General features: G+C 43.0%; 1 protein-coding gene across 1 annotated transcript in view; it reads right to left on the minus strand.

Annotated features, from left to right (window-relative positions):
* Positions 1-1,499: 1,499 nt before the first annotated feature.
* Positions 1,500-13,648, minus strand: part of LOC106599045 (calsyntenin-2) — a 282,535-nt gene continuing 270,386 nt past the window's right edge. The window contains exons 12-17 of the mRNA XM_014190100.3: positions 9,801-10,012; positions 9,498-9,665; positions 7,501-7,646; positions 7,134-7,254; positions 6,388-6,575; positions 1,500-4,300 (exon numbers count right to left, since the gene is read on the minus strand). Coding sequence (XP_014045575.1) covers positions 4,100-4,300; positions 6,388-6,575; positions 7,134-7,254; positions 7,501-7,646; positions 9,498-9,665; positions 9,801-10,012 — 1,036 coding nt within the window. The 3' untranslated portion in view covers positions 1,500-4,099. The remainder of the gene's footprint in view (positions 4,301-6,387; positions 6,576-7,133; positions 7,255-7,500; positions 7,647-9,497; positions 9,666-9,800; positions 10,013-13,648) is intronic.

Below are 13,648 nucleotides of genomic sequence, written 5' to 3' on the forward strand. Positions count from 1 at the left end.
GTTTTAAACCTCTGGGGTGTCGTCGCCAAGGCTATCGGTGCTGAGCTGTGAAAAATGGATATTTTTTAAATGAATACACTCCTCGTAACCTCCTGTTCAGTAGTGCGTCGTGGAGCGCTCCAAATGACGCGGGCACTGTGTACAGCACTCCATAATGGGCGCCAATAAAACACGCGTACGGTACGGGCCCCGGGTGTGAAGGTTCTTCAGGAATTTCTAGCCGTAATTGAGCTCGCAGGTCTGGCAGAAATTCACAACTCGCCTACCTATGTGGCACAAGCCACAAGGGACCTCCTCCCCCCTGGTCTGACGACCAGACTTCTTCCAGAAGAAGCGTTGACTCTGTCTCACGGCCATATCGTTCTGCTCTGTCAGGTGCTGGAGGACATGTCCTACCAGTGGGTTGCTCGGGAAGTCCCACTCTGAAGAGGGCAGGTTTGTGGCACTCAGGGCATTGGCCGTGTGACTGCGTGTCCTCCCGGTAGCCATCCCGCTCGATGGCGCTCATGCACATGTCGCATATGAAGTAGCCACAGGGGAGAGGAAATGCTCTGTGGAGGCCTTTGCACATGATGGGCAGTGTAGGTGAGAGGTTATAGCATGGGAAAAAATGTTCTCCTTGCGAGTTGTTGATGCACAAGATGCAGGCGATCTGAGCTGAAACTGAAATGCAGCCCATCTATTTATGTAGACTGTTTTTCTTGAAAAAACCTACAGCTTCAAACAAGATCCACATACAGATTTTTTTGTATTTTTAATTTAAAATTTAACCTTTATTTAACTAGGCAAGTCAGATAAGAACAAATTCTTATTTACAATGACAGCCTATCCCAGCCAAACCCGGATGACGCTGTGCCAATTGTGCGCCGCCCTATGGGACTCCCAATCACGGCCGGATGTGATACAGCCTGGATTTGAACCAGGGACTGTAGTGACGCCTCTTGCACTGAGATGCAGTGCCTTAGACCGGGCGCAGCAAGTGGTGCAACGGGTGAAACAACGGAAGCCCATTCATTATTTTTGAATGAAGGAGCGGGGGACCGGTGGGCGACGTGATCATGGGCGAGGGACGTGAACAGTGCGGTACCAACTTTGGAGAAAGCTGAACTTTATGCAAATACTCAGAGAGATCGCATTTTTATTGAAGCGCACTATTTTCCAAACCCTAATGAATTGGCTGTTGATACCTAGCTCAACCTAGCTTGCTTGCTAGCACCAACATTAGGGTACTAAGGGGTAACTAGGCCCCCCTAAGAACAATGTCTAATTGCTGACACAAAAAAGCAACGTTTGCAACTCTCTTATGCTCTGCTATTGCACAATTCTAATTTGTACCTGTAGGTCACAAATAAAGCTATCCCCAGTCAAATTAGAGCACAGTCACACCGTAAAATGTAGCCTATCAAATTCCTTATACAGTTCTAGGCATACTAGGTTATGAGACAGCAAGACAGGACATCACACTTGTCCTCACATATAGAGAGAAGAGACATATACTGTAGATTCTAAAACAAGTCTTTATTGGTCAATGTACAGAAAGTGCTGCCGTGACCACCAAAGAGAAAAAGAAAAACCTTTACAAAAACAAAAATAAATGAAACATATATATAAAATAACTGTCTTTAACTGTTTTGACGCAGTTTATATGCAAAATTTATTTTTACTCCTCTATGACACACTTGGTGTAAAGATGGGGTGAAACAAGGCAATGGGAAAGGCGCGTCTCACGATGATGACATCACAACCACAGGCATTAAGGCCGACGGGGAAGAGTTCTAACCACTGTTACAGACATAAACATGTAACGGATGCAGAGTTTAGAGTGGCATTCTGGGAAAATCAAGGGGTCAGAAAGGGGTTGGTTAGATTCAGCTACAGCAGCCCTGTTATAGGCCACCAGAGAACGAGCGTGAGGATCAATAGTTTCTGGTTTCATACAGTGGCACTCCTGACAGAGGTGGTTTATCATAGAACAACAACAACATGAGAGTATCTCAATAGTCAGAAGTGGATTCCTCTCTTTGTCTCCTTTCCTTAATCTGTATGGACATGAAGTGAGCTGGTGAAAGCAAAATATGGGTAGGCAATGGCACCCACCAATTTGCTTTCACCTTACCATTGTTTTTGATGGACAGGTGAAGGAAAGGAGACAAGGTGAAGAAGACAATTCAGCCCTTTGAGATGCACCCAAAGGTTGCATTTACACAGGCAGCCCATTTTGGGGTTTTCCACTAATTGGTCATCTGACCAATCAGATCTTTTCATATCAGATATTTTTCAGAGCTGATCTGATTGGTCAAAATACCAATTAATATATATACAACGATTTAACACAGGCTTTCCACAAGTGTTGAAAGGTGCCATGTGGAGAAATTGAACTATTTCCTGGTTTCTAAAATGTGCCTAATTTCAGTTTGTGACAAAACAAGCAGTCATTATGTAGAGAATAGTTTTACCATCTAAACCGCTTTGAAATATATTTTCCATAACCAAACATATCATATTTTCAGCTGTTTGAAGCTGGTGTACAAAACCAAAAGTAAAAGATGCAAAAACAAAACTTAAGAACGGGAAGCATAGAAAAAGTGCACATGAGTGACAGCTCCATAACTCATATTTCTATGTGAATTTGGTCGGGTCCCCAATAATGGGTTGCCTGTGTAAAGATAGCCAAAGAAAATGTGATCAATTGTCTCTGTGCCCAGGCTAAAAATGCAAACCTGTCAAACCGAGAATAGGGATTTTGTATGATGTTGCCCTCTGGTGGGGACTAAAGGGATAGTTCACCCCAAAATGAGCTGTCAGACGCATTTTCCTTGTTTTAAACAACAGATGGTATGAAACATTTACACAACTTATGGACTTTATATGACTTTTGATGTATGAAAACAATGGACAAACTTTATTATGGGGTTAACTATCCCTTTAAGTGTCTATTCTCAGGCCCTCATTTCAGCCTAAGAAGTAGATGGACACAAGTCAACGGCAAACACAGATAGAGGCATGACCATGAGTGCTGATCTAAGGTCAGTTTTGCATTTTCCTTTCTAATGGTTAAAGTTAGTTGAAGGAGGGTAAGCTGATCCTAGATCTGTGGTTAGGAGAAACTCGACTACTCAAAATGCCCTGCCTCTGATGCAAGCAAGTTTAAACATACAGTTTGAAGAGAGGTAGGTGGGAGACAAGGGGCTCGATTCAATCCGTAGCGCCATAGTGCGATTGGTAAAGGTAATTGAGCCATCCTATGCAGCGTTTACCGTGAATGCAATCTCTGCGAACATTGCCTTTACATCTGTTGTGTGTTGAAGCGCAGGTCTTCAACGCCACGGATTGAACCAAGCCCAAGGTGAATGATAGTTCAGCTACACTACCTGCTATATTCACGAGGGATTTATAAAAACATACAGGAACTTCTCTTTTTTTCATATGTCCAAGAACATGAACCAGGCAGACAGAAAGAAAAAGGAGACTATCAAAATGTTCAAAATTAGTTTTGTAAATACATTGGCTCTTAAAATACCTTATTTAAATTAAATATGCTAATGACAATTTGTAAGTCTGTTTTTCAGAAGACCTCAAACATATTTCCAAGATTTCAAATGAATAAAATACAATCTCATAATCCAAAGAAATGCATAATTTTGTATTAATGCAAAAGAAGGTAGTTACAATGAATGCATTCAAAGATATTTTTGTATTAGTAACTCAACGGCAGGAATGAAGATAAGAGGAAAATGTGCTGTCCAATGTTTCGTGTCCAAACCCAGAAATAATGAAACACAGATGAACGAGCCATAAGGTGGAAATGTGCTTGTGCAAATGAATTTTCAATTGGCCCTACCTATTGTGTTGTCAATGGTGGTTTTAAATAGGTACAATTAGTTACACCAAAATATGAGAAAATAAGCTCCACTGGTTAGTCAGAAAACAATGAAACCTTTTGTGTGTAATGCCTTATTTTGACCAGAAGAGAGCAACATTTCATAAAACATTGGACAGTGGCAAACTTGAGGGGTAGCTGTTTTCACAACTGATTGACTGACTTTGAGCAAATTCTGTATATGTAGGGGTGTGTGTGTATGTGCGCATGCGTGAAAGATTAATATGTTATCGAAGAGCTATCCCATTCCAGCTTGCTCTTCGGCTTGCTCTCCTTCACTTCCCTCTCGTCCTCCTCCTCTTCCTCTGTTTCATCACTGTCGTCAGACTCTGCACTCGTGATGTCGCCTGCCTGTTCATCTTCCTCTTCATCATCTTCCTCTTCCTCATTTACCTCCACCGTCTGAGGCTCTCCGACGTTCTACAGGAAAGGACACAGTGGAACACAGAATTACTCTTCCAATATGCAGAAGACACTTTAAAGATACTGTAACATAAGGGTGTGCCAATAAAAACTTCCAAAATGACTCATTCAAGGCAGAGAGTTGGAGCACTCAACAAAAATGGTAGAGATTGATTGATTTTAGCTCACTTTAATCCATTGTTCAGGATGAGTAGTACAGGTGAATGACATGATGTCAAGCTGACATCTTCCTCAGTGTTACCTGCATTGCACTTAGCTCCTATTTATAGCCTAGTGGTTTACTGAGACACAGCAGTGTAAATAACATGATTCAAGGTGAATGGCAAATAACAGCACCAAAAAATAATAATTGGAACAATCTTAGACACCATGGATCCTGATCGAGGGGCTAAAGAATGATTTTTCACTCTCCTCATTTCTATTACCCAACATTTTTTAGGGTCTCTGTACCGCCGCTTTCACAGACACCCAAATATTTGTGTTACAGAAGGAATTTTAAATGGATTACATTTAGATTGTGGAATTTTTACCACTGACATTTTTTTACCAATGAATTAAAAATGAAAAGCTGAAATGTCTTGAGTCAGTACGTATTCAACCCTTTTGTTATGGCAAGCCTAAATAAGTTCAGGAGTAAAAATGTGCTTAATAAATTGCATGGATTTTTTGAATGACTACCTCATCTCTGTACCCCAAATACAATTAATTATATGTAAGGTCCCTCAGTCGAGCAGTGAGTTTCAAACACAGATTCAAACACAAAGGCCAGGGAGTTTTTATTCATTCTTTTTTTATGCCTCACACTTATTGGTAAATGGTGACTTTAAATCATTTACAGAATTCAATGTCTGTGATAGGAGAAAGTGAGAGTGGAAGGAAGCCTGTACAGAATAAAAATATTCCAAAACATGCATCCTGTTTGCAACAAAGCACTAAAGTAATACTGCAAAAAATGTGGCAAAGCAATTCACTTTTTGTCCTGAATATAAAGTGTTATGTTTGGGGCAAATTCAATACAACACATTACTGAATACCACTCTCCATATTTTCAAGCATAGTGGTGGCTGTATCATGTTATGGGTATGCTTATAATCGTTAAGGACTGGGTCGTTTTTCAGGATTAAAAAAGAAATGGAATGGAGATAAGCACAGGCAAAATCCTAGAGGAAAACCTGGTTCTCTCTGCTTTCCACCAGACACTGGGAGATGAATTCACCTTTCAGCAGAACAATAACCTAAAACATAAGGCCAAATCTACACTAGAGTTGTTTACCAAGAACACGGTGAATGTTCCTGAGTGGCCGAGTTACAGTTTTAATCTACTTGAAGATCTATGGCAAAACTTGAAAATGGCTGTGTAGCAATGATCAACAACCAATTTGACAGCTTTGTTAGCTAGCTAGAAAGTTACTGTTTAAGAAGGTTTGAATCCTAAGCAACTTGCATAAACATTGTTTGAAGTACAATAGACCAACATAGCTACTGTAGTAGGTCAAAGCTGTGTGCTGGAAAACCTTGGTAGAGCATGGGTGGAATAGGCATTGTGGTGCTCACTTGAATTTCCTTTCTTTTTTGGCTTCAGACCAATGCCTACTTCTCACTTAAATCACCAACACCTCTCTGCCTTTAATTAGTCTTTTTGGCAGTTTTTTCTTGGCAAGCCTTTGTTGGATTTCTGTCATTGTTGTCGAGCACCCCTCCTATTTATGTGTTTGTTATTGTGCGGAGGCCTACCTGAACACTTAAAAGCTATAGATCAGAAATCCTCTCTGCAGGTGCTCATTGATAATATAACTTATCAAAGGACAAAAATAATGTCCTTGCTACTAAACTCAATCCCTAAATATAATACCAAAACAGTTTTAATGTAATAAATGTAATGAAATACATGTAATAAAACCCAGTCACAAATCAATCCCTAGCCATTCCACTAGACCTAGAGTAGGCCTAATTAATCATTCAACCCCTACACATATTCAGTCAATTCAATAGGTCTCAACAATTCAGATCTTCACAAGTGCCTTGGAGTTGATTTTAGTTGACAGTGCCTTTTCTGGGAATTCCTTTGTGTAATGTCCTCTCACCTCCATAGGGTTGACTGTGATGGTGAGGGTGGAGTCGTCCCAGTCCATCTCTGGCTCCTTGGCTCCATCCTCCTCACTCTTGGAGCTGTCCTGGTGGGTACTGTGGAGCCTGTAGATGCCTAGCACCACTATACACACCAGGGCGGCGATACAGATCACTACCACGACTGTGGCAGCTGGAGGGGTGCCTGTGGGGGGAGAAATGTGTTTAAAAGTTAAGTTCATCTGAAATTACAAAATCACTTCATTGTTTCATTACATTGAAAGTAGTGTATATTAGTCTTATTAATGTAGTATAAAAAAAAGGATGGAGGGACTGGCTTTCTGTTCTTGTGGTAAAACCGTAGAAATCTGCATTCTTTCCATTGAGCTGTGTCTCTACACTCGGTTCTCTCTGTACACAATAGGGCAGAGATCCCCAGTTCCCTCTGCTGTGTGCTCTGTCCTCCCTACCCTTGGGAGGATCACTCAGTCCTGTGTGTGTGTGTGTGTGTGTGTGTGTGTGTGTGTGTGTGTGTGTGTGTGTGTGTGTGTGTGTGTGTGTGTGTGTGTGTGTGTGTGTGTGTGTGTGTGTGTGTGTGTGTGTGTGTTTGCCTGTGTGTGACACTGAGAGAGGGAGACAGAGACAGCGTGTGTCTGTATGATCTGAAGGCTTAGCCTAATCTGGATCCCCCTCCAGTTCAAAAAAACACACCCTCAGGTCTTCACTGTGCGTGTGTGTGCGTGTGAACTGCTGGGTGCCTTACCTGAGATGTGGGAATTGACAGAGTGCACCATCAGTGGATGATGCACCGACCGCATGTACTGGGATTGGACAGCCATGTGATTGACATGCTCTACAGGTGCTGCGTTGTGAACGAGGCTAACCTGAGGGCGGGACAAAGAACATATCAGTCAGTAAGGAGATGGCACTGATGCAGACAAAGACAGACGGGGATAAAGGGTAAATGGGGCTGGGTGATAAGTGATGTTGCAGAAATGTGGCAAGTGTGAGAAAAGGAGAGAAATGTGTTAAAATAGGTATGAAGACAGAGGAGCGGCAGTGGTGGAAATATGAGAGAATAGAAACTGTGAGTGGGGGTGAAGTAGGGAAAAAAACATTTCTTCCCTGACCTCCAAGTTAAACTCGTTACTGGTGTAGCGTCCATTGAGCTCAGAGCAGGTGAGCCTGAACCTCCTGTTAGTCAGGGTCGCCGGACGCCAGTTCCTGTAGCGCACCTGCCTGAGGGCCTCCTCATAGTGGGCCATGGAGTCCACACCTAGGGAAAAAGACAGGAGTAAGGACATCATTACCAAAGGTGTCCCTGGTGTTCCCAGCCAAAAATAGATGGTGTCCCCCAGGGATCAACACTGGGCCCAGTGTTTTTCTCAAAACACAGCTTTAATATCTTGTATAGCTTCTGATACGACTGCTAAGCAGGTGACAAACGGCAACTATAGTTTTGGCAAGTTGGTTAGGACATCTACTTTGTGCATGACACAAGTAATTTTTCCAACAATTGTTTACGGACAGATTATTTCACTTATAATTCACTGTATCACAATTCCAGTGGGTCAGAAATGTACATACACTAAGTTGACTGTGCCTTTAAACAGCTTGGAAAATTCCCGAAAATTATGTAATGGCTTTAGAAGCTTCTGATAGGCTAATTGACATCATTTGAGTCAATCGGAGGTGTACCTGTGGATGTATTTCAAGGTCTACCTTTAACTCAGTGCCTCTTTGCTTGACATCTTGTGAAAATCAAAAGAAATCAGCCAAGACCTCAGAAAAAAAATTGTAAACCTTCACAAGTCTGGTTCGTCCTTGGGAGCAATTTCCGAATGCCTGAAAGTACCACGTTCATCTGTACAAACAATAGTACGCAAGTATAAACACCATGGGACCACGCAGCCGTCATACCGCTCAGGAAGGAGACGCGTTCTGTCTCCTAGAGATGAACGTACTTTGGTGCGAAAAGTGCAAATCAATCCCAGAACAACAGCAAAGGACCTTGTGAAGATTCTGGAGGAAACAGGTACAAATGTATCTATATCCACAGTAAAACGAGTCCTATATCGACAAACCTGAAAGGCCGCTCAGCAAGGAAGAAGCCACTGGTCCAAAACCGCAATTAAAAAAGCCAGACTACGGTTTGCAACTGCACATGGGGACAAATTCATACTTTTTGGAGAAATGTCCTCTTGTCTGATGAAACAAAAATAGAACTGTTTGGCCATAATGACCATCGTTATGTTTGGAGGAAAAAGGAGGAGGCTTGCAAGCCGAAGAACACCATTCCAACTATGAAGCACGGGGGTGGCAGAATCATGTTGTGGGGGTGCTTTGCTGCAGGAGGGACTGGTGCACTTCACAAAATAGATGGCATCATGAGGCAGTAAAATGATGTGGATATATTGAAGAAGCAACATGTCAAGTCATCAATCAGGAAGTTAAAGCTTGGTCACAAATGGGTCTTCCAAATGAACAATGACCCCAAGCATACTTCCAAAGTTGTAGCAAAATGGCTTAAGGACAACAAAGTCAAGATATTGGAGTGGCCATCACAAAGCCCTGACCTCAATCCTATAGAAAATTTGTGGGCAGAACTGAAAAAGTGTGTGAGCGCAAGGAGGCCTACAAACCTGACTCCATTACACCAGCTCTGTGAGGAGGAATGGGCCAAAATTCACCCAACTTATTGTGGGAAGCTTGTGAAAGGCTACCCGAAACGTTTGACCCAAGTTAAACAATTTAAAGGCAATGCTACCAAATACTAATTGAGTGTATAAAAACTTCTGACCCACTGGGAATGTGATGAAATAAATAAAATCTGAAATAAATCACTTTACTATTATTCTGACATTTCACATTCTTCAAATAAAGTGGTGATCCTAACTGACCTAAGACAGGGATTTTTTACTCTGATTAAATGTCAGGAAATGTGAAAAACTGAGTATAAATGTATTTGGCTAAGGTCTATGCAAACTTCTGACTTCAACCGTAGGTAGATAAAGAGAGAGGTATGTAGAGAGAGAGAGGCAGGTTGAGAAAGAGAGATCTGGGTGCAGATATAAACAGGGGTTAAGTCAGCTGATGTATGTAAACTTCTGACTTCAACTGTACATACCATATATGGATATTCCTGAGGTGGAGTTTGTGGCGTCCAGGTGTTTCCCCATTAGAGAGCTGTGGTGAATCTCCAGACTCTCTTGCTCCGGGTTGAGCTCCTCTCCGATCACCAGGACATCACAGTAATCCAGGTTGTGCATCGCCTCCAGAACACCAGGCCTGTAGACTATACACATATACACAAACGCACACAAAATCAAACACAGACATGGATGCACAAACACACACTTATACAACTTGACTGGTTGGGATCACATCATGCTGATCAACATGTATCCACGGTAACCGCCCCCTCACCCACCTGCGCTGAACGGCACACCGTCACCCTTGGTTACAGTGCTGGTGATGCGCAGCTCCTTGAAGGGTGCTACGCCCATGGGTCCACGCAGGTCGGCGGCAGGCCTGACGAGTTGATCTGAACCAGCGATGGTGATCCGTGGCTCGCTCGGGGGCAGGACCATTACTAAAGCCTTAATGTCTGGGATGGAGATGCATATGTCCTCCCCAAAACACCTGAGCTCCCAGGAGGAGAAGAGAAAAGTAGTAGAAAACGGAGATAGACATTAGTGTATTGACAGATGATGCAAAAAGTGCACCTTATTTTCCTCAGGTGATGATTGTTCAAGCCAGGGCAGGGCAGTTTGTAGATAACTGGCCTACAGATAAGGAACAAGAGGGTAAGAGAGATTAGGGGAACAAAATTGCCATTTCATACTGGAATCGAAATAAATTGCATTGTGTGGCACCGTTAATGAGTGCTTTCACCCAAGAGGACACAGCCTAAATACTCTTTCTGGTCCTGGTAATGAATGACTTGGCACTTTTCATTTTAATTTCAGAGATCAGAGACAGTTACTGCAAAGACAGATTGTGATAGAGGCAACTGTGAAAGTGGACTTCTAATATTTGTCAAATTGTTTTTGCAAGTGGTCTCTGTTGGCAACGAACTCTACAGCTTTTCAGAATATTTGGGAGTGAGTGATGTGCTTTTGAGACAGATGGCTCGAAGCTGCCCATTTCCAATAACACACACACAAACCCTAGCACACACACATTCACATACGTATACTAATTATCACATTTTCTCATCAACACAATTGACATGAAACCCCCAAACAAAGAAACATTTTAATGTTATATTTCTACATTCACTGTACCTACCTCCTACACACTTGTGCCTAGGGGTAAGGGCTTAGGGGCTAGGAGTTGTTTCTGGATGTGACATTCTCTCTGACACCTTTCACAGTTACTACTGTTTACTGTCCTTACTCAGACAAAGTTGCCCCTAGTCACTGATTTAAGATCAGTTTTGCATTTATCCATACTAGATTATGACTTGGGGAGGGTAAGCTGAACCTAGATCTGGGATCTAGATTGTAAGGACATCCTACCCAGAGCGAGGAGCTGCCCTGCCACCCAGGCAGTCTGGGGGAAACAAGCTGGCTGTCGTCTAAGTTCATTACAGTTTGAAGGGGGCAGAGTGAAGTCTCTCAGGATTAATACAAACGCTGGCGCCTAAAGCCTCGAGAAATTACGCTTTTCAAGGGTTGGTGAAAAGTGCTCTTCACTCGCTTATTTATTCATATATTTACTTTCCCACGCTAATTAAAAACAGTCTATTTCTTTATATGATAACAGTGCTTCTGGCTTTACTAGCTAAAAGTACTGATTGGACTGCTTTCCCATGGTAATTACTTGCACTAAGTCTAGGCCTAAATAAAGCCTGTATTTAGATGCGCTGTTCTCCTTAACTAAATAACAGACTGGCTTTGAATGGGATGACTGTATGTGTGTGTCTGTGTATTTACATGTATTTGAATATGAAGAGTGTGTGTTGTGTGTCAAATCAAAATCAAATCAAATGTATTTGTCAAATGCGCTGAATATAACAGGTGTAGACTTTACAGTGAAATGCTTACTTATGCGCCCTATCCCAACAATTCAGAGTTAAAAAGTAAGAAAAATAAGCAAAAAAGGAAATAGTAACACAATAAATGAACGTGGCTATATACAAGGAGGCCCGGAACAAAGTCAATGTGCAGGGGTACGAGGAGTTGAAGTAATATGTACATGTAGGTAGGGGTAAAAGTGACTAGGCAATCAGGATAGATAATTAACATAGTAGCAGCAGCGTATGAGAAGAGTGTGAAAGTGTGTGTGGCGTCAGTATGCATGTTTGTGTGTGTGTGTGTGTGTGTGTGTGTGTGTGTGTGTGTGTGTGTGTGTGTGTGTGTGTGTGTGTGTGTGTGTGTGTGTGTGTGTGTGTGTGTGTGTGTGTGTGTGTGTGTGTGTGTGTGTGTGTGTGTGTGTGTGTGTGTGTGTGTGTGTGTGTGTATAGAGTCAAGTGAGTGTGCATAGAGCCAGTGCAGGAGAGTCAGGGCAACAACAAAAAAACAGGGTCAATGCACACCAATATTTCTACTTGCACATCCTCATCTGCACATTTATCACTCCAGTGTAAATTGCTAAATTGTAATTACATCGCTACTATTGGCCTATTTATTGCCTTACCTCCTTACATTTGCACACACTGCATACAGATTGTTCTATTGTGTTATTGACTGTACGTTTGTTTATTCCATGTGTAACTCTGTGTTGTTGTTTGTGTCGAATTGCTTTGCTTTATCTTGGCCAGGGTCGCAGTTGTAAATGAGAACTTGTTCTCAACTGGCCTACCTGGTTAAATAAAGGTGAAATAAAAAAATAATACAAAAATGTGTGTATGTCTGATTAGTTGATCTCCATAATTACCTAACAATCTGGCTTTGAATAGGAAGTGCATGTGTGTGTGTGTGTGTGCCTGCGTGCGTGCACCTGCAATCGTGTGTGTAGATTTACCTGATAAGCAAAATTGGCTGTAACTCCACAAACAATTACCCCGAACAACATCGGTAAAATATTTGTGGGGTGTAGCACCGTCGCCACACTAAACTAGGGCCTGTCATGCCAAATAGTGTCCCCCAGCCAAATAGTGTCCCCCGGCCAAATAGTGTCCCCTCTGCGTCACAATGGGATCCGGACCTCACTAAATAAATGCTACTTGACCAGAAACACTACTAAGGGGTTGCTTCCCAAACGACACCCTGTTGCCTACATATTCCCTATGAGCCCTGATCACAAGTAGTGCACCATGTAGAGTATAGGGTGCAGTTTGGGACACAGTCAGGCACCATGTAGAGTATAGGGTGCAGTTTGGGACACAGACAGGGATATATAGAAATATGTCTGCTGAGTAGGAGGAGCCGTCTCTCTATACAAGGCAGCGGTCTGAGTTCTCCTGAGTTAGAATAATCCTATTACAGCTCCTGTGACAGGAGTCCACTATCCACCACAATCGTCCATTTAGATTTGGCCGAACCCTCCCTCGCTGTTTAACTGTGAACAGGTGTAGACACCTATACAAGGGGCGCACACGCAGACAGACACACACACATACTACACACACACACACACCTTTTTGACTTTTCTCCCAATCCTTTCTCATTCCCGTTCTTATTTGGGCCTGTTTCATTCCTTATATCACACTATTTCTTTCTCTCCACTCATCCACACTCACTTCCTGTCTTGTTTTGGGCCTGCATTTGTTTACCAATACATTTCATGAACTCCTATAAGACTGAACAAGTCTCTCTCTCTTCTCTCTCTCCTGTTAGGTAATGGCATAAACACATGAGCTGTTACAGATGCATGCAAAACATTTCTTTTTTTAAACCAAGTGCCCTCTGACCAACAGCAAGCATTGAAATCCAATAACTTTTTCTTGAAATGGTGACTAGAGGAGGGGGGTAGAGATAGACAGAGAGGGGATAAGGGAATAGAGGGAGACAGAAAGAGAGAGAGACACACAAAACGAGCCCGCCAGTCACCCACCCAGCCAGCCAGTCACCCACCCAGCCCGCCAGTCACCCACCCAGCCCGCCAGTCACCCACCCAGCCAGCCAGTCACCCACCCAGCCAGCCAGTCACCCACCCAGCCCGCCAGTCACCCACCCAGCCCGCCAGTCACCCACCCAGCCCGCCAGTCACCCACCCAGCCCGCCAGTCACCCACCCAGCCAGCCAGTCACCCACCCAGCCAGCCAGTCACCCACCCACCCAGCCAGCCAGTCACCCACCCAGCCCGCCAGTCACCCACCCAGCCAGCCAGTCA

Source organism: Salmo salar, chromosome 03 (genome assembly GCF_965601325.2).
Source record: "Salmo salar chromosome 03, fSalSal1, whole genome shotgun sequence".
In the NCBI taxonomy this organism is placed as follows: Eukaryota; Metazoa; Chordata; class Actinopteri; order Salmoniformes; family Salmonidae; genus Salmo; species Salmo salar.